Below are 22,156 nucleotides of genomic sequence, written 5' to 3' on the forward strand. Positions count from 1 at the left end.
AAAAAAGGAAAATGGTGTAACCAAATTCCTTGATTGAAGGCACTAATAATGGATTTGAAGCTTTTTAAGGTGGAATGTATATATTTCGTAGATAAAACTTATTTAGGTCGGATAATTAACGAAAAATGAATATCTTTTATAATAAAGTTTCAAATAGTGTAAAAAACGAAAAAAAATCCCTTTATTGTTAAGTTCCAATAAAGTCCGTCTCAATTCTATCTTGTAAAAGAGGGCCCAAAACACGAAAAAGGGACTCTGTTAATGGTTCAGGCTCTTTTGTCGTCAAAAGTCCATTAAATTTTATTATGGCCCAAAGCATGAGAAATTAAAGAAGAATTAAACTCTGAAATGAGAAATCTACATTTGCGGTTGGGTTATTTTTGGACTTTCTTATTAGATACATGTGGTCTGTGGAAATGATCATTTCTACTTAGTTAGAAACAAAACGTAAGCAGAGTGTTATTTTTGCATATTTTGTTGGATTTTCCTGAAACAATAGAATAGAGAAGAGATATATCATTAGTGAAAAAGTTGTTCTTACGTAGCTTAATGGGAAAACTGCTATGATTGCCTTCTTTTTTCTTATCTTTTTTGTTTCTCCCTTCTCTTAGAAACATTAAAGGCCAAAACAGAAGTAATTTAATTTGCAAATAGGACAGCATAATGATCAATTACTCTATCGCTTAGTGCCTAAAGTTCCAAAACTAAGGTAAAGAAAGTTATCAGAAAGTTTTATTGGATTATATCATTTGCGAACAGTGGAGCAACGTTTACGGAGTCTGATCTTCATTGTCACAATCATTGTTAACTTGCCGGGATTTCAATTCAAAATTAGAACTTGTGTTACCATAACAGAACCACGAGGTGATCAGTACTATAAATTCATTGCTCCCTTAAGTAATATTTCATCCCCAACAAAGATATTAGAATCAAAAGAAATATATCAGGTAGTGAAAAATGGCCAGATTGACATTCAATTGGAATCTTGCTTTTGCAGCTCTACTAGTGTTGGTAAGTTTTGCTTCTCAAGCCACATCTCGCGACTTGTATGAAGCTGCCTCGATGGTCCAGAAACACGAGCAGTGGATGAGTCACTTTGGGCGGGTGTACAAAGATGATGTAGAGAAGGCTAAAAGATTCAAAATATTTCAGCACAATGTTGAGTACATTGAATTTGTTAACAAAGCTGGGACTCGACCTTACAAGTTAGGCATTAATGAATTTGCTGATTTGAGCAATGAAGAATTCAGAGACACTCGCAATGGATACAAAATGACTTCTCATCAACAGTTGTCAAAAACCACATCATTCAAGTATGCAAATGTGACTGCTCCAGCTACTATGGATTGGAGAACGAAAGGGGCTGTTACTGGAATTAAGGACCAAGGACAATGCGGTAAGCTAAAACAAAAGTTCATAACATCCTTTAAATGAATGTGCATTAATAATATCTTATAACATAATAATGTACGTAGGATGTTGTTGGGCATTTTCTGCTGTTGCTGCTACAGAAGGAATAAACAAGATCAAGACAGGTAAGTTGATCTCTTTATCGGAGCAAGAATTGGTGGACTGTGACACAAGTTCGGATATGGGATGTGAAGGAGGTCTTATGGATGATGCTTTTAAGTTCATAATCAAGAACAATGGGCTTACTACTGAATCCAATTACCCATATGAGGGAACTAATGCTACTTGCAAAACCGGCAAAGAGTCTAACCATGCAGCCAAGATCACAGGTTACGAAGATGTTCCAGCCAACAGCGAATCCGCTTTGCTAAAAGCAGTTGCCAACCAACCAATATCCGTGGCCATTGATGCTAGCGGTTCAGATTTCCAATTCTATTCGACCGGTGTTTTCACTGGAGAATGTGGAACTGAGTTAGACCATGGTGTTACTGCAATTGGTTATGGAAAAACTAGTGATGGTACTCAATATTGGTTAGTGAAGAATTCATGGGGAACAAGTTGGGGTGAGAATGGATACATAAGAATGCAAAGAGACGTTGATGCTGAGGAAGGACTTTGTGGAATTGCTATGCAAGCATCTTATCCAACTGCTAATTAAATGCCTGAGAAGTTTAGGGGGCATTTGCTGTTGTAAAGATTAATGATGTGCACCCTTATCATATAATTTATGTGTGTGTATCTAGAGTCTATGTATTTTACCGACTCGCAGTTTGTATATTGCAAGTGTTGAACAAAAGCTTGTATATATGTAAAAATATTTGTAATACGAGTAATGAAATTCTGTGTTCCAAAAGACTGAATGGTGCAATGCTTGACTTAGTTTAATGTTCAAATAAGATACAGCTGACTAAATAATCAAGGTCTAGGTTTACTTTCTTCTTTCTCATTGCTGAACAAAGAAAAAAAAGTTAACATAAAAAACAAGATAAAGCCACCACAAGCTTGTCAACTAACCAAAGTCTCAACTAAACCAAGCTATTTTTAATGTGGTCATCGTACTGAAGTACGGTGAAGCAGATCTCTTCTTGCCGTCCTTAGATAACTATGGCCAGTTAGAATAGGTGCAAATTTATTTGCAAATGGTTTTGGGCGGTCATGTTAAAAAGACCGACAAAATACTTGTTGATACTTGTAAACTGAGTTTGGCTCGGTCGACTTTCTTCAAGAATAATAAATTCTGAGTCGGCCAAAAAGTGCCAGCTCCAAATGAGATAATAATTCAATATTACTTGAAAGAATCGTAAAAGCAACCCAAACACCACCACTTTTGATTGCCGCTGCTTTAGATCAGTTTGAAAATCCATCTGGATGATTAATACATGTAACGTCACTTGGGACATCTACTCCACTTGGAATTTTTCCTGGATAATCAGTTGTTGAAGAATCTGACCCTATCATGCTGCAGAGTGGCAAAGTCAGTCAGCAATCCAAAAATATGGAGATAGATTGGTTCAATAGTTTTCAGAAACACAAACCTTCTGTCAACAATAACCATGGACCGAAGTTCACAGTTCTTGAATCTGCAAATTACATACGAGGACATCAAAAGATCAAAAGGTTTCCACCTTGAGTGTAATTCGTACAATGAAAATGCTGAAACAGTGTTCTGCATCTCAAACTGAAGAGGTCAACTGCAAGATAAATTTTAGATATCCTACCAAGCTGAAACAACAAACCTTCATGAAAAGAAATACACCTTTCAGCTATTTTACCAAGCCGAAAAAAACAGTTGACACTTATTTTAGGGAAATTCAAAACAAACAAAGAAATATATGAATGTTTTCTGCCAACTTCTCCCAAGACAACGTGGCAGGAGAGGGATAAGTGGACAGGGGGCATGATACTGATTAGTATTAAGCTACAGGCAGGAAATGAATGAGCAGCATGAATATTAAGACAAACCCGCATAGTCCGTAAGATAACATTGATAAGCTACCACATTCAATGACTTATTAAATGTCCCTGTGAGACAGAGATATCATATTTAGTAGAAAGATTGCCTTTTTACATCTGGACGCATAAGGCAGATCAGAGATCTAAAACTGCAGTCAAGTTCACTATTTTCCAATTTTTGTCGTCTTTAGGCAGTTGTAGTCTAGAGTTCGATCAGGCAATCTATGATGTAAAAGCTTATTTGTTGGTAATCCAACAAGTTAGAATGTGATCAAACCAATTTCCAGCATATCAGTTCACCAATGAGTTGAGAACTTACGGTCTACATATCTCATTCTTCACATCTGGATGGCAATCATTACCAAATGCACTGAGTGTATGTATCAAGAATCCACTATGTGTAACAATTGCAATCTCTTTCTCCTTACGTGTCCACAACCTGTATCAGCATCACCATAAATTAGAAAGGGGAAAACTATGATGGCAACAAGACGCTGGAATCTGCATCTGGAACCTTGACCAGCAACACTTCCAATAAATCAATTTTCCGAAAGCCTTATTGGAGAGAAAATTACTATCATCTTATTCAAGAGAAATTGTTTAACAAAATGAAATGCTCCCAGCTTAAATATATGACATCAAGAAGCCAAAGAAAGGAAAAAGCAGAGAAGCATGTGACCAAGAAATTCAAAAAAGCAAGCTTTGACCAGCATCGATAGCTGGTTTCAGAAAACCTTTAAACTCCATACTAACCTAGGCATAACATTACTGAATGTTAACAGCATTAGTGAAACTACTCTCAGGTAGTTGAATTACTGAACTATGCTTTTTCTTGTTCATTCAGAGTTGTCATAAAACTCAAATGTGGACACAAACATTTGAAGATCATTAAAATCAATTTTTGTATTTTCTGACAAACAAGCACTTACCAGTTCAAGAACTCCATTCCTCTAGCAGCAAGGTGTTCATTTGGCTCTCTGATATCAGGCTCCCAGAGAACATCATCATCACATTCAATCTGGGAAAATCAACATGAACCTTTTTCAACGAGAAAACTCTAAAAGTATGTTGCAGCGAGCAAATCATACAAAAAATTAAAGTCAGCATGAGGATATTTTGAGAAGCATAAGTACTTGCCATGGAAAAATCAATTGCAGGAAATAGAGGCTTGTATTCGCTAATGCTTCTCCTCTTATCACACCAATGAACTCCCTGCATTTGGCAACACATAAGAACAAATGAACTTCTAGTATGAGCATTGAAAAAGTGAGTTTCTGCAGTTCCTTTATAATAACCTCCCCTTGTCCCAGTATCACCGAGTCTTACCTTGTTGGTCCACCCCAAAAGAGTTGACCTCTTCCTTAAAATGGAAATATTTTCCCCTTTCAACAATTCACAATTATATATATATTATTACTTTTAGATCATTCTAAACTTTATTTGACATTTTACCAACAAACCATTACACTACAATTACTTTTCAAACCATTATTTAAAAGACCTCCACCTAATAATATTACATTCTATCCACACTAAATGAAATAGAGGTAGTAAGACTAAGTGGAGCATAAGAGAAATACGCCACCTAGTTGTTCAACTTAATCAGAAGCCCACATAAAGGGATTTATGCAGGTTATAACCAAAGTTCTACGAGTATATACCAGAAAAAAAAGGATCACAAATGTTCATGTGAGTGAAGGAAAAGAAGAGGATAAGTTGTCAATCAATGAAACCAAGTCTATCAAGCTCTTTACAAGCACTTATACCCAAATAAGGCAGCACCAAAACAATTCATTGCCATAGTCTTTTGTCATATTAACCACTCCGCATATTATATGCTCAATATGCCATGTAGTTTTAGTGTCAATATTAGTTTTTAGTAACAATTAGCAATACATAACAGAGGACTCTCACGTCAAGTGATAGCTTAAAAGCTTCAAGTTGTTTTAATTAATTTCACATAACTGATATGCATTATTACAGATGAACTAACAATATGACAGAACATAACTTTTTTGCCAAAATCCACTGCACGAGCACAATTTTTATCAACACTTGGTGAATCTTGTTTATAAGAAAGTGTTTTCTAAACAATTTGGTACTTCTAGTCTCTAGACATATCAGATTATTGCCAAGACCAAAGAACAGCATGAAAACAGTCATTCCTCATCCCAAACTCCTCTACGTCACAAAAAACTGACTTGTTAAAGAAAATAGAAGCAAAGGAGTTATGCTTTTCCTTCCAACAAATGGTACTCTAGTTTGCAATCTCTAAGCACCAAAAGAAATATTTCCAGATCTTGCAAGAAAAAAGAAAGAATTCTATCCATGATCAGAAACATTGTATGCAAAAAGAGAGAGAGAGAGAGAGAGAGAGAGAGAGCGTGTGTGAGGGACCAAAAATATCTTCACAAGAAGGAGAAAAGAACACCAACTTAAATCAACATCAGAGGAGGAAATAATCGTGTAAGGGAGGTAACTTTTAGGAGGAAAACACTCGTGAAATAATAAAATTCAGTCAACTGCATGAAACAATAGATAGAGAAACAAATATAACGACACGAGAAAAGGATAAAGAAGACTACACATTAAAGTCACGTAACTTTTAGGATGACATTACCAAGTGTTCACGACAACCCTCCACCGCAATGAAGGGAGGGCAATATAGACTTGAAATTGCTGGATGGTTACTGTTTCCTGCATCTGCCACCATGAGCAGGGGAACGTCTATTCCATCTGGGCAACCTTCTCCACCAAATACTCCAACTGCAGTTTGCATAGTCCTACAATGCAAGACCACCAAAGTTGAAGGTTAAAACAAAACAACCTGCTACCGTCTTCACTCAAAAATTTAAGGGAAACTGATCTCATAGAATAGTGCTGGAATGCGCATGCATAAAAGAATTGTACTTCTTGTGTAAGCCAGAAAATTCTGGTTTCACGAGGCTCAAGACATATGCCATCCATTATGTTAAGTATAACAAAAGAATGATTATTTAAGAAATCCAACGCTGCTTTAAACATCCATCATAGCGCCACCTCAAAAGCATAATATTGTGCACAACAACAACAATGACCCAGTGAAATCCCACAAGTGGGGTCTGGGGAGGGTAGTATGTACGCAGACCTTACCCCTACTCCAGGGGAGTAGAGAGGCTATTTCCGATAGACCCTCGGCACAATAAGATGAAAACGTGACAGTGTAGCAATAACAGCAAAGGAATCCAGAAAGATAACAACAGCAACGTAATAACCAGAAAAAAGCATAATATTGTGCACATGTTCCAAAAAAAAAAGAGATGAAACTTTCATATCAAATGAGAAGAAAAATAAAGATGTCACAGCTTATCGACACTAAGATATAAAACACAGTGTGTACCTCAATAAAGGAGAAGTGATAACTAGTTCCACCTTCTTAGAAAGTCCAGATGCGTGGACATGTTTCCGAAGATTATCTACCTGAAACAATACCAAATGAGATTTTCTAAACCACAAACCTAAGTTCCATAATGGCAGAAAACAAGTTCAAGTGACAGTTATTATCCTTATCATGAAGATGATCAATTCGGTTGTTGTGGTCGGACTCTATTATGGATAACTCTTCTAAGCTAAAGATTCAAAAACAAGGAAAAGGACAGTGGGAAAGACTTCAACACTCTTGACGTCCACCATGTCATTGGAGAGAAAGACGATCATCACCTAAAAAAAACCTACTACTAGATAGGTATGCACTGCGGCCATGTCTAAGCAAATAGGTGACAGAAATGCAGCCATGTTTAACTATTTATCACCTGCTCCCAGCCAAGAGGAGTAAGGTGTGCATCAAAAAGGTGCGGAGATAGGTATGCACTGTGGTTCATTTCTCCTTCCACATTGTGAATCCCCTGAGCATGCCTCACCTACATGTTAAAGTCAATATAGTCCAAACACTTATCAGAAAGCAAGTAAAAAAATAAGAATCTTAACTAGGAAGGATCAGAATTATTCTTTGAGTATCTTTATGGAAAATTTGCACAATTAGATAAGAGAGGCTAGACCGATGACAAACCAGGTGTATAGTTTTGCAGCGGTGTAAAGGATACAGGCTTTGACCTCCAGAGACATCCATATCTGCATTTGCAACCATGATGGACTCTTACTATTATTGGAAAAGCATACACTGAGACAGAGTGATTTAAAAAAAACTACCAAGAGAACATCATCTACATGTTCAGATTAATAAATATGAATGACTTAATATCCCAAGAGAAGAGCACAGAAAAGTGTGATATTCCTCCGTGAATTAACATCTATGTCATACAAAAGGCAGAGAGAAAAGAAGACAAAAGGAGGGATCAACACTTCCCCAGGAAAACGACAAGATTTCAGAGTGATATATGTGAAAGTAAGAATTAGAAAAGCATGATAGGCATTCTATTAATTCAAAGCAAAAGAACACATCATAAGGAACCGAAAGGAAACTATACAAATTTTAAACATGATACTGAAATAGTAACCATCAGTCCTGCTAGTAAAAGGGTAGTGGGAGTTATTAAGGGTAGCAACTTAATACTTTTTTCTACACTCTTTTGCCAATATGAAACATCGGCAAACATACAGAACACCATTCATACATTTATTTTCTTGAGTTGAGATAAGATGGTCAGGCCTGGTTCCTGGAACCAACCATAAACAACTTAAGCCATGAAATTGATTTGCAACATATGAATATAAGACATTCATGCAAAGTAGCTGCTATAATTTCTAATGTTTACTTGTCCGCGTAGTTAAGACATATGAGCCATTAAGAGGCTTTTTGTTCTAAATATATTCATATATTTATGAATGACAACGGAAGTGCCAAACCATTTGGGAACGGGATCTTTTTCATCTACCAAAATCATGATCAAGTAGCAGAATTTCCACCCTAAAAAATCAAATTCTAGTTTTTCTTTCCTCACCTAAAGGCCTAATAAGTTGCTTTTACACTGCACCAAATACTGAAACTGCATTTAATCACTAAAAGATAAACAACAACAACCCTATACTGGGAAGGTAGAGAGATTGTTTCCATAGATCGCAAGAAAAAGGCCGTGGCAACAAGCAGTAACACTAAAAGATAAAGAAGCTACTAAATGAAGCACGTTAAGTAACGATGATCAAGATTGACGCAGACCAGAAACAAGGTCATCAATTCAATCATATTCAACCAGTAGGATAGTCAAAGGTAAAAGACATGTAGAATCAAATTAGCTTTACTGTTAAGAAGCCAAAAGTCCAGAAAGCTAGGATTTCAAAAATTAATTATAAGAAAACATTCATACCAAACTGGTACAAATTGGATTTGCTTTGCTCTCTTTTTTTCCTATACTAATTACTACCTTTTGACAATAACTGGTCCATGTATCGCACTCGATGTACATAAGATGACCAGAAAAAAAAAACCTAACTTAGGATAATACTTTTAGGCTTTAATAGTAGTAAACAAAATATAAATCTGAGTTATAAGAAGAGTTCGTGACCAGAAATACTGCAGTTCTCAGATTCGATCTCGAGAAGGTTCTAAGAAAAACATCAACGTCTCATTTCCATGGACGGCTCTAGGTAAGGCAAGCTCTCTCGGCTTGGGCCCCAAATATTTAAGGCCCCAAAAATAAGATGCAGTGCTATATTATTATATAATATATACTCCATAATTTATATTTATATAATTATTAATAAAATATTTCAAACTTTAATAATTTGTAACATTTGGTAGACTTAAGATTGGGTGAGTTAACTAGATAGACACTAAATTAAATAATATATTTACCTTCTCATCAATTTTATTTTATTTTTTTTATGTATAGTCTTTTTTCATGATTCTATTTTACTTTCTAATTTCAACTCAAATTCTTCAAATTAACTATTTCTTTTTGTCACATTTGATTGATCCACACACCAGGAACCAAGTTCTTTTATGTCTCATCTTTTTTAACTAAGAAATCTCCGAGACAAATGTCGCAAGGTTCAAAACACGATGGATAATGGGCGCACCCTTTACCATTTTCACTTAAGGGAAAAATTCAATACCATATGAATGACGTGCGCCTAACTCATACATCATGAGTTACGCTCTCACCAGTAGATCAAAGTCATGCAGTTTTTTTTTGTGTCTCAATATTTTATGGATTTTATAAAAGAAGTTTCAGGGCCTTTTTAATATAATTTGATTTTAGGCCACCAGTTCTTTTGAGCCGCCTCTCATTAACGATCAATAATTATTTGCAGACTACTGCCCCACCATGAACGTACTGTTCAACCAGCTTCTTCACATTTGGTAACTGACTCACTGCCATTACTGTTTTTGTCATTATTGCTTTATCTAAAGTGAGACTCTATAAATTTGATTGAGAATGCCAGGGGTGGACAAGTAGCTCTAGTAGGAGACTAGTAAAGTCTTGATTTAGGTTCCACAAAATTTTTAATAATGGATTTTATAATTTTATTTCAAATTAGACAAATTAATATTTGTAGAAAAAATTAAAAAAGTACAAAATAATTTGTAAAAAAGAAAGAAAGGTGTCTACTCTTTAACAATAAAAATATTTTTAAAACTATGAATTAAACTACTTAAATCTTCATATTAATAAATACATTTTTTACAACAATATCAAATATAACATATTGCAAATACATGTCTAATGTCTCATTTATTTAAATTATTTGTAATGACCCAACCGGTCATTTTAATTTTTAGAACCCCATTCCCCTAAATAAAACTTCTCGTGTGTGCTTTTATAAAATTATGACTTGCGGGGATGGTTGGTTCGGAATTTGGAAGTGTTCGGGTTGAAGTCGGAACACTTGATTCCTTAAGTTGGCCTTAAATTGCTAAGTTTGACTTCGGTCAATATTTTGAGAAAATAACCCCGAATAGAATTTTGATAATTCCAACAGCTCCGTATGGTAATTTTGGACTTAGGAGCGTGTCCGAAATTTTATTTAGAAGTCCGTAGTTAAATTAGGTTTGAAATGGCTAAAATAGAAATTTAAGTTTGAAAGTTTGATCGGGGAGTTGACTTTTGATAACGGGGTCCAAATCCAGTTCTGAAACTTTTCATAACTCTATTATGTGATTTGTGAATTGCATGCAAAAATTGAGGTCAATCAGACTTGATTTGATATGTTCCGGCATCGTTTGTACAAATTAAATGTTTCAAAATTCATAAGGCTTGAATCTATGAGTGATTCGTGTTTTTAGTGTTGTTGGATGTGATTTGAGGACTCGACTAAGTTCGTATGATGTATTAGGACTTGTTGGTATATTTGGTTGAGGTCCCGAGGGGCTCGGGTGAGTTTTGAATGCTTAACGGATCATTTTTGGACTTGGCTTGATAGCTGAAGTTCTGGTTTCTGCAGGTTCTGGTTTCCTTCTACGCGATCGCGTGAGAAGGTATGCGATCGCGTAGGGTTAATTGGGCAGCTGAAATTTTGTGATATGCGATTGCGTGGGAGAGTATGCGATCGCGTAGGTTTGGCAAGCTGTGCTACGCGAACGCGTGGCTAAGATCGCGTTCGCGAAGAGGAAACGATACAGAAGCTGGGCCACGCGCTTAATGCTTCGCGATCGCGTGAGAAGGCTCGCGATCGCGTAGGCTTGCGGAGACTGTGCTTCGCGATCGCGTGGAATTTTCCGCGATCGCGTAGAGTTATTTTTGGACAATAAAAACTTATGCTTCGCGATCGCGTAGAAGAAATCACTGGGCAGAATGTTTAAGTTCTGAATCGTCCCATTTTCCATTTTTAACGATTTGGAGTTCGGATTGAGGTAATTTTTGGGAGATTTTTAGAGAAAATATCGGGGTAAGTGTTCTTAACTCAATCTTGGTTAGATTACCCGAATCTATCACTGTTTTTAACAATTAATTGGTGATTTAAGTTGAAAAATTTTGAAAACCCTCTCGGATAAATTTGAGGATTTGAGGGTCGAATTGTTTTCAGAATTTAGTCATTTTGGTATGGTTAGACTCGTGGTTAAATGGGCGTTCATATTTCGTAACTTTTACCGGATTCCGAGACGTGGGCCCCACGGGCAATTTTTGAGTTAATTTCGGTTTTTTATTGAAAAATATAGTATTTTCTTATTGAATTAATTCTATATTTTTTGTTGACGGTGTCGAATTAATTATGACTATATTCGAGTCGATCGGAGTCAGAAAATCGAGGAAAAGGCATACTACTTGATTAAATTGGAGCAAGTCGAGGTAAGTGACTTGTCTAACCTTGTGTGGGGGAAATATCCCCTAGGATTGATATTGAAGTGATAAATTAAAATGTATTGAAAGTCGTGTACACGAGGTGACGAGTGTGTACACGGGCTAAATGTGAAAGATTATGTCTTTAAATTGTGTAGATCACAGTTGCATATTAATTAAATAATTTTACCTTGTTATATTCTTCATCTTTGATTTAAATGTTTATACTTAAAATTTGCTTGACCTTTTTCTCGTAATTATTTTACCTGTTTAGTTGAAACTTAGTTTCTTTTATTCTGTGCATTATTTGAAGAGTAATTTTCTTTAAATTAAATATTTTTAATATTAATTATTTGACATTTTTAAATTTTGTATTAAAGCAACGTATTAAAATTTTGAAATATTATTTTGTTAAGTTATTTATTCTCGAATATTTTGTGAGATTTTCGTGCTCATTGTGATGGAGCGAACTCTTTATTGTGGAAAAATATTATTGTTGGATTATTTTGGCATGAGCCGTGAGCTCTTTATTATGGAAAAATATTGTTGTTGATTTATTTTGGCAAATTGAAATAGTGGGCACTTGAGGTGCAAATTGTGATATATTGTGATATCGATACGCATGTTGTGGTAAGATCTGGGTATTGAAACGCATGCGATGAGATAAGGGTGGCTTGATACGCGTGGCTAGTAGGAGAGACTACTAGAAGTCATGCGGTGTGATAAGGGTGGCTAAAACGCGGGATGCTATTTCAGAAAAAATATTTTATTTAAAATAAATTGTGAAGGCACCCGCGGTGGTATAAGAAAATGAGATATTGTGAATTTATTTATGATTTGGGATTACGAGGCGGTAGGTCGGGAGTGCCCTTGTTGATATTGATTTATGGCTGCAGTTGTCTTTGATTATTGTTGTGATTTTTCTTAAAGTTGAAAAAAAATTTGTTTTGTTTCCGCAAAGTATTAATTGCCATTGTTTGGTGTAATTAAATGGTGACATACTACTTGACTCATTTCCATTGTCATTTTATCTTATTATATTGTTAAATATTTTACCATGCCATTATTTATTTTTCCAGTAGGGTCTGACTTGACATCGTCACTACTCTACCGAGGTTAGGCTGGGCACTAATTGGGTACCGCTGTGGTATACTCATACTACGCTTTTGCACATCTTTTTGTGCAGATTCAGGTACATATAACCAGCCCAGACATCAGTGAGTTATCGGTGTACGGAGACTTCGAGGTATATCTGCTAGCGTCCGTAGACTCCGGAGTCCTCTTCTATCACTATCATGTTGCTTCCTTATTTTCTTTAGACCTTGATATATATAGAGACATTGAGGATAAATTCTTAGAAGCTTGTGATTTATTTCTACCGGGTTTTGGGAGTTGTAATTAAGTGAATTGCAGATTTATTTATTTCATATTTCTATTATTATTCCGCATTGACAGGCTTACCTAATCTTAGAGACTAGGTGTCATCACGACTTCCTACGGAGGGAATTTGGGGTCGTGACAAGTTGGTATCAGAGCTCTAGGTTCATAGGTGTTATGAGTCACAAGCAGGTTTAGTAGAGTCTTGCGGATGGGTACGGAGACGTCTGTACTTATCTTCAGGAGGCTATGGAACTGTTAGGAAAATATTCACTTCTTTGATTCCTTATCGTGCGCAATTATTGAATTCAAAGTTCTAAATCATTATCTTTCTATTCTCTCACACATGGTGAGGACACGCACAACTGGATCCGATAATCAGACACTCGCGCCTCCTGTTGGAGCCGCAAGAGGCCGAGGTCGGGGCAGAGGCCGAGGAAGACCACGCGGTGCAGCCAGAGCACCTGCACGAGCTGTTGCACCAGAGCCACCAGTAGCTCCAGTTGGAGAGCAAGCACCTGAGACGCCTGTTACTACTCATGCACTTCAGGAGACTCTTGCCCAGTTTTTGAGCATGTTTGGTACTCTAGCTCAGGCAAGGTTAATTCCACTTGCTCCTGCCACATCTCAGGCTGGGGGAGGAGCACAGACTCCTGCCGCCCGTACTCCAGAGCCACAGGCCCAAGTTGACCATGCCCCAGAGGTTATACCAGTGCAGCCAGTTGTCCCAGTTCGGCCTGAGACTAGGACAGCAGTTTCAGAGGGGGAGCAGCTCAGGCTCGAGAGGTATAAGAAGTACCACGCTCCCACTTTCAGCGGTTTAGCTTCAGAGGATGCTCAGGGTTTTCTAGAGAAATGTCACTGTATCTTTCATACTATGGGTATTGTGGATTCCAGTGGGGTTTCTTTCACAGCATTCCAGTTTAGAGGAGCAACCTACTAGTGGTGGCGGGCATATGAGTTGGATAGTCCTGCTGAGGCATCTTCACTCACTTGGACTCAAATTTGAGATATGTTCTTAAGGGAGTATGTTCCTCAGAGTCTTAGAGATGCATGGCACGCAGAGTTTGAGCAGCTACGCCAGGGTTCTATGACCGTGTCAGAGTATGCGGTCCGATTTAGTGAGTTGGCTAGGCATGCACCAGTCTTAGTTGCTACTGTTCGAGAGCGGGTTCGCAGATTTATTGAGGGTCTCCACTCTAGTATCAAATTCAGTATGGCCCGAGAGCTAGAGATGGACATCGCATACCAACAGGTAGTGTCAATTGCTAGGAGATTGGAAGGTATGCGGACCCGGGAGAGGGAAGAGAGGGAACCTAAGAGACCCCGAGATTCTGGCACATATAATAATTCACGTGCCCCAGTTGTAGCCCATCATGGTAGAGGTTATGTGAGCCGTCCTATTCATTCAGCAACAGCTTCCAGTGGTATTCCGCCTACTCCCAGACCGCAGGTTCCATATTATACACCGCCAGTGTCTACTGTATGCTTTCATCGGGCAGTCTAGTCGATCAGGCCCGAGCCAGTCCCCGCAGCCACGTCCTCCGAGGGCTTATTTTGAGTATGGTGACACTCATCATATCATGAGAGATTGCCCCAGATTTAGGAGGGGTGCACCTCCACAGACTTCTCAGGCCCCACCTATTCCACAGGGCCCTCAAGTTTCTCATGCCATGATTACTGCACCAGTTGCCATTCCACCTGCATAACCAGCTAGAGGTAGAGGCCGGACAGGTAGAGGTCACCCTAGAGGGGGAGGCCATGCCAGATATTATGCCCTTCCTGCTAAGACAGAGGCCGTTGCATCCGATTCTGTTATCACGGGTATTATTCTGGTCTGTCATAGAGATGCATCAGTCTTATTTGATCCAGGCTCCACTTATTCTTATGTGTCATCTTATTTTGCCCCGTATTTGGGTGTATCACGTGATTCCTTGAGTTCTTCTGTTTATGTATCTACACCTGTGGGTGAATCTATTATTGTGGACCGCGTGTATCGGTCGTGTTTAATTGTTATCAGTGGTTTTGAGACCAGAGCTGATTTATTATTGCTTAGTATGGTGGATTTCGATATTATTTTGGGTATGGACTGGTTGTCGCCCTATCACGTTATTCTTGATTGTTACGCCAAGACGGTGATATTGGATGTGCCAAGTCTACCACGGCTAGAGTGGAGAGGTACCTCGGATCATGTTCCTAGCAAGGTTGTTTCATTTCTTAAAGCTCAACGAATGGTTGATAAGGGGTGTGATGTGTATCTGGCCCATGTGAGAGATATTAGTATTAATACTCCTACTGTGGAGTCAGTTCCTATAGTAAGGGATTTGTCTGATGTATTTCCAGCAGATCTTCCGGGTATGCCACCCGGTAGGGATATTGACTTTGGCATTGATTTGTTATCGGGCACTCAGCCCATTTCTATTCCACCATATCGTATGGCCCCAGAAAAGTTAAAAGATTAAAAGAACAGTTACATGAATTGCTGGATAAAGGGCTTCATTCAACCTAGTGTATCACCTTGCGGTGCTCCTGTCTTATTTGTAAAGAAGAAGGATGGTTCTATGCGGATGTGTATTGATTAACGCCAGCTGAACAAGGTTACAGTGAAGAACATGTATCTATTGCCACGTATTGATAACCTATTTGATCAGCTTCAGGGTGCCAGGGTATTCTCTAAAATTGACTTGCGCTCAGGCTATCATTAGTTGAATATTCGAGAGTCAAATATCCCGAAGACTGCTTTTAGGACTCGGTATGGTCATTATAAGTTCCTTGTAATGTCATTCGGGCTAACCAATGCCCCAACATCATTTATGCACTTAATGAATAGTGTATTTCAGCACTATCTTGATTTTTCATCATTGTGTTTATTGACGACATTCTGGTGTATTCCCGGAGTCGGGAAGATCATGAACAGCACCTGAGGACTGTGCTTCAGACTTTGAGAGAAAACAAGTTATATGCAAAATTTTCAAAGTGTGAATTCTGGCTTGATTTAGTGGGATTTTTGGGTCATATAGTTTCGTGCGAGGGGATCAAGGTAGATCCGAAGAAGATTGAGGCAATGCATAGTTGGCCCAGACCGTCCTCAGCTACAGAGATCCGGAGTTTCCTTGGTTTGGCAGGGTATTATCACTGATTTGTAGAGGGTTTCTCTTCTATTGCTGCATCTATGACCAAATTGACCCAGAATGGTGCTTCGTTCAGGTGGACCGAGGAATGTGAGGAGAGCTTCCAAAAGCTCAAGACAGCTTTGACTACATCCCCGGTATTGGTGTTACCTACAGGTTCAGGGTCTTATACTGTGTATTGTGATGCGTCGCGTATTGATCTCGGTGCAGTGTTGATGCAAAACAGTAGGGTGATTGCCTACGCGCCCAGACAGTTAAAGGTACATGAGAAGAATTATCCAGTCCATGACCTTGAGTTAGCAACTATTGTTCATGCCTTGAAGATTTGGCGGCATTATTTGTACGATGTCCATTGTGAGGTCTACACCGATCACTGGAGTCTACAATATCTGTTTAAACAGAAGGATCTTAATTTACGACAGCGGAGATGGTTGGAGTTGCTTAAGGATTATGATATCACCATTCTCTATCATCCCGGGAAGGCCAATGTAGTGGCCGATGCCTTGAGTCGTAAGGCAGAGAGTTTGGGCAGCTTAGCATATTTACCGGTAGCAGAGAAGCCTTTAGCCTTGGATGTTCAGGCCTTGGCCAACTAGTTTGTCAGGTTGGATATTTCCGAGCCGAGTCGAGTTTTGGCTTGTGTGATTTCTCAGTCTTTTCTTTATGATCGTATCAGATAGCATCAGTACGATGACCCCCATATGCTTGTCCTTAAGGATACAGTTCAGCACAGTGATGCCAAGGAAGTCACTATTGGAGATGACAGTGTATTATGGATGCAGGGCAGGCTATGTGTGCCTAATGTAAATGGTTTACGTGAGTTGATTCTTCAAGAGGCTCACAATTCGTGGTACTCCATTCATCCAGGTGCTACAAAGATGTATCAATACCTGAGACAACACTATTGGTGGAGGCGGATGAAGAAAGACATAGTGGAGTATGCAACTCGGTGTCTCAATTGTCAGCAGGTAAAATATGAGCATCAACGACCAGGTGGATTGCTTCAGAAGATAGAAATTTCGGAGTGGAAATGGAAGTGAATCACTATGAATTTCGTTGTTGGACTTCCACGGACTCAGTGGAAGTTTGATGCAGTTTGGGTGATTGTGGAGAGGCTGACCAAGTCAGCTCATCTCATTCCTGTGATGACTACCTACTCTTCCGAGCAGTTGGCTCGAATCTATATTTGTGAGATTGTCAGACTTCACGGCGTACCGGTATCTATCATCTCTGACCGGGGTACATAGTTTACATCACGGTTTTGGAGGGTTGTACAACGAGAGTTGGGTACTCGTGTGGAGTTGAGTACAATATTTCACCCTCAGACAGATGGGCAGTCCGAACACACTATTCAGATATTAGAGGATATGCTTCGTGCGTGTGTGATAGATTTTAGGGTGCTTGGGATCAGTTCTTACCACTTGCGGAGTTTGCTTACAACAATAGCTACCGGTCGAGCATTCAGATGGCTCCGTATGAGGCCTTGAATGGTAGGCGGTGCTGGTCTCCAGTGGTTTGGTTCGAACCGGGCGAGGCTAGGCTATTGGGTACAGACTTAGTTCAGGATGCCTTGGAAAAGGTTAAATTGATTCAGGATCGATTTCGTATAGCCCAATCTAGACAGAAGAGTTATGCGGATCGGAAGGCTCGTGATGTTGCATTCATGGTTGGTGAGCGGGTCCTGCTCCGGGTTTCGCCTATGAAGGGTGTGATGAGATTCGGGAAGAAGGGCAATTGAGCCTTAGGTATATTGGGCCTTTTGAGATTCTACAGAGAGTTGGAGATGTGGCTTACAAACTTGCACTACCACATAGTCTCTCTGTAGTTCATCCGGTATTTCATGTTTCTATGCTTCGAAAATATCACGACGATCTGTTTCATGTGTTAGACTTCAGTTCGGTTCAGTTGGACAAGGATCTATCTTATGTTGAGGAACCAGTGGCTATTTTAGATAGGTAGGTTCGAAAGCTGAGGTCAAAGAACATTGCTTCCGTGAAAGTTTAATGAAGGGTTCATCCGGTCGAGGAGGCGATTTGGGAGACCGAGCATGATATGCGTAACTGTTATCCTCATCTTTTCACCACTCCAAGTATAATTCTAAACCCGTTCGATGATGAATGTTTGTTTAAGAGACAGAGAATATAATAACCCAAACCGTCATTTTGACTTTTAGAACCCCGTTCCCCTAAATAAAACTCTCCATATGTGCTTTTATAAAATTATGACTTGCGGGGATTGTTGGTTCGGGATTTGGAAGTGTTCGGGTTGAAACCGGAACACGGGTTCCTTAAGTTGGCCTTAAAATGCTAAGTTTGACTTCGGTCAATATTTAGAGAAAACGACCCCAGAATAGAATTTTGATGATTTCAATAGTTTCGTATGATGATTTTGGACTTAGGAGCCTGTTCGGAATTTTATTTGAAAGTTCGTAATCAAATTAGGCTTGAAATGGTTAAAATAGAAATTTAAGTTTGGAAGTTTGACCGGGGAGTTGACTTTTTGATATCGGGGTCGGAATCCAATTTTGAAACTTTTTATAGCTCCGTTATGTCATTTATGACTTGCATGCCAAATTTGAGGTCAATCGGACTTAATTTGATATATTCCGGCGTCGTTTGTAGAAATTGAAAGTTTCAAAGTTCATTAGGCTTGAATCTATCAGTGATTCATGTTTTTAGTATTGTTGGATATGATTTGAGAACTCGACTAAGTTTGTATGATGTATTAGGACTTGTTGATATATTTGGTTGAGCTCCTGAGGGGCTCGGGTGAGTTTCGGATGCTTAATGGATCATTTTTGTACTTGGCTTGATAGTTGAAGTTCTGGTTTGTGCAGGTTCTGGTTTTCTTCTACGCGATCGCGTGAGAAGGTATGCGATCGCGCAGGGTTAATTGGGCAGCTGAAATTTTGTGCTATGCGATCGCGTGGGCGAGTCCGCGATCGCGTAGGTTTGGCAAGCTGTGTTATGCGAACGCGTGGCTAAGACCGCGTTCGCGAAGAGGAAACGAAGCAGAAGCTGGGCCGCAAACTTAATGCTTCGCGATCGCGTGAGAAGGTTCGCGATCACGTAGGCTTGCGGAGACTGTGCTTTGCGATCGCGTGGAAGTTTTCGCGATCGTGTAGAGTTATTTTTGGGCAATAAAAACTTGTGCTTCGCGATCGCGTGAGTTGATTCGCGATCGCGTAGAAGAAATCACTGGGCAGAATGTTTAAGCATTTTCCATTTTTAACGATTTGAAACTCGGATTGAGGCAATTTTTTGGATATTTTCAGAGAAAACATCGGGATAAGTGTATTTAACTCAATCTTGGTTAGATTACCCAAATCCATCACTGTTTTTAACAATTAATTGGTGATTTAAGTTGGAAATATTTGAAAGCCCTCTTGGATAGATTTGAGGATTTGAGGGTTGAATTATTATCGAAATTTAGTCATTTTGGTATGGTTAGACTCACCGTTGAATGAACGTTCATATTTCGTAACTTTCACCGGATTCCGAGACGTGGGCCCCACAAATAATTTTTGAGTTAATCTCGGATTTTAATTGAAAAATATAGTATTTTCTTATGGAATTGATTTTATAATTTTTGTTGACTGTGTCGAATTAATTATGACTATATTCGAGTCGATCGGAGTTGAAAAATCGAGAAAAAGGCATACTACTTGGTTAAATTGGAGCAAGTCGAGGTAAGCGACTTGTCTAACCTTATGTGAAAATTTTTTTCCCTAGGATTGGTATTGAAGTGATAAATTAAAATGTGTTGAAAGCCATGTATACGAGGTGGCGAGTGTGTACACGGGCTAAATGTGAATAATTATGTCTTTAAATTATGTAGATCACTATTGCATATTAATTAAATAATTTTACCTTGTTATATTCTGGGTATTGAAATGCATGCGCTGAGATAAGGGTGACTTGATACGCGTGGCTAGTAGGGGAGACTACTAGAAGTCATGCGGTGTGATAAGGGTGGCTAAAACGCGGGATACTATTTCGGAAAAAAAATATTTTCTTTAAAATAAATTGTGAAGGCACCCGCGGTGGTATAAGAAAAATGAGATATTGTGAATTTATTTATGATTTGGGACTACGAGGTGGTACCTCGGGAGTGCCCTTGTTGATATTGATTTATGGCCGCAGTTGCCTTTGATTATTGTTGTGATTTTTCATAAAGTTGAATAGAATTCTATTTTGTTTTCGCGAGGTATTAATTACCATTATTTGGTGTAATTAAATGGTGACATACTACTTGACTAATTTTCATTGTCATTTTATCTTATTATATTATTAAACATTTTACCATGCCATTATTTATTTTTCTAGTAGGGCTTGACCTGGCCTCGTCACTACTCTACTGAAGTTAGGCTTGTCACTTAGTGGGTATCGCTGTGGTGTACTCATACTATGCTTCCGCACATTTTTTTGTACAGATCCAAGTATATATTACCAGCCCAGACATCATTGAGTTACCGGTGTACGGAGACTTCGAGGTATATCTTCCAGCGTCCACAGACTCCGGAGTCCACTTCTATCATTATCATGTTGCTTCCTTATTGTTTTTAGACCTTGATATATATAGAGACATTGAGGATAAATTCTTAGAAGCTTGTGACTTATTTCTACCGGATTTTGGGAGTTGTAATTAAGTGAATTGCAGATTTATTTATTTCATATTTCTATTATTATTCCGCATTGACAGGGTTACCTAGTCTTAGAGACTAGGTGCCATCACGACATTCTACAGAGGGAATTTGGGGTCGTGACATTATCATTTTATAATATAAATAATAATATTACTATGTGAAATTAAAGACTTTATGTCATTTAAGAATATATACTATATAACAACAAGTATGAAAAAAATGGCAAGATTAATTTTTTTGTATATATGTGTGCATACGTACTAATAAAAAAAGTATAAGACCTCTTATTAAAATTTGGCTTTAGGCCACTAATTTTATGGAGCCGCCCTTGCTCATTTCATTATATAAAATTCAACCGAGAAGAAAGAACATTAAGAATTCAAGCGCAATAATCAGAACAACATCGCATTATTATGAAAGATTAACCAAAACGAAAAAAATGGAGAATTCAATAAAAAAAACAAATATTTTACAGCATAGCACGACTATGAAAAATTAACAAAAATGAGAGAGTATCATTTGCTCACGAGCATATCAAATTCACAGCATATCAATAACAGATTTTTAACTGTGCATAAGACGTAGAAAGAGAGTGATTTTACCGAAGAGGAAATGGAAACATAAACGGAAAGAGATCGAGTAGATGTGACGTTGGCATCTGAAATATGATTCACACAAGTCGAGCTAAATGCTGTTAAAAGTAGCATTCAATTAAAGCGATGTATAAGTCGCATTTATCTAATACAATACAACGATTTTATAAGTTTAATTCTTAATGAAATTTATAAGTTGCATATCTAAAATGTTCTTCCAAACCTTTTATTATGTCAGTTAACATAAAACACATGTAAATTGAATTTTACATATCCATTTTACAAATTCTTAAAATTCTTACAAGCTTATATATATACTAGTAGAATTTTCTAGCTAAAATTGCACATTTTTTGAAAAAGGACCTGTTGTATTACTATACCACATTTTATAAGGCTCTACTTTCTTGGTGTTGTCGTACTTTGAAACTCATCACTCTATTTTAAAAGAGAAAATATTTAATTTTAGAAAATTAAAAAATTATTGAAACTTTATTATTGAAACCATCGCCAATATTTTCACTTTTTTTTCCAGATAACTACGCCCGAAAATCAAAAGAAATGAAAGGTTATTTTAAATTAAAGACATAAATTTTCAGAAAAAAATTGTTATCGTGCTTTTGCTTGTGAATCAATAATCACACACCAAGGGTAAGTTTTTACGCCGCTAGCAGTGTGTTATTCTCACAATATTTGGGCATTTTTAAGTGGATCCAAGCATTTCCTCTATTGTTGCCTTTTGTTTTCATTTTACATATCTATTGGAAACAACATATTTATCTTAATAAATTAGGAATAAAATTTGAGTACACTCTACCTCAAATTGTATTTATT

General features: G+C 37.9%; 2 protein-coding genes across 6 annotated transcripts; one reads left to right on the forward strand and one right to left on the reverse strand.

Moving 5' to 3' along the window:
* Window positions 1-889: 889 nt before the first annotated feature.
* Window positions 890-2,265, forward strand: LOC138909071 (senescence-specific cysteine protease SAG39-like). The gene is made up of 2 exons (XM_070200148.1): window positions 890-1,396; window positions 1,476-2,265. Exons 1-2 carry the CDS (start codon window positions 958-960, stop codon window positions 2,066-2,068), a joined length of 1,032 nt encoding a protein of 343 aa, XP_070056249.1. The 5' UTR covers window positions 890-957; the 3' UTR covers window positions 2,069-2,265.
* On the reverse strand, window positions 2,249-21,411 carry LOC104093475 (phosphoglycerate mutase-like protein 1). Of its 5 annotated transcripts, none has more exons than XM_070200151.1 (10): window positions 21,335-21,411; window positions 7,412-7,473; window positions 7,155-7,262; window positions 6,743-6,822; window positions 5,984-6,146; window positions 4,501-4,575; window positions 4,293-4,381; window positions 3,683-3,802; window positions 2,946-2,990; window positions 2,249-2,869 (listed from the first exon to the last, which is right to left on the reverse strand). In XM_070200151.1, the coding sequence occupies exons 2-10, from the start codon at window positions 7,469-7,471 to the stop codon at window positions 2,758-2,760; spliced, it is 852 nt and encodes a 283-aa protein (XP_070056252.1). In that variant the 5' UTR covers window positions 7,472-7,473; window positions 21,335-21,411; the 3' UTR covers window positions 2,249-2,757. The 5 variants fall into 5 exon arrangements, with proteins under 5 accessions (XP_070056252.1, XP_070056253.1, XP_070056251.1 ...); XM_070200152.1 differs by lacking the exon at window positions 21,335-21,411 and adding an exon at window positions 8,865-9,004; XM_070200150.1 differs by lacking the exon at window positions 21,335-21,411 and adding an exon at window positions 8,724-8,913.
* Window positions 21,412-22,156: the final 745 nt, after the last annotated feature.

The sequence above is a fragment of the Nicotiana tomentosiformis genome, chromosome 4 (genome assembly GCF_000390325.3).
Source record: "Nicotiana tomentosiformis chromosome 4, ASM39032v3, whole genome shotgun sequence".
Lineage (NCBI taxonomy): Eukaryota > Viridiplantae > Streptophyta > Magnoliopsida > Solanales > Solanaceae > Nicotiana > Nicotiana tomentosiformis.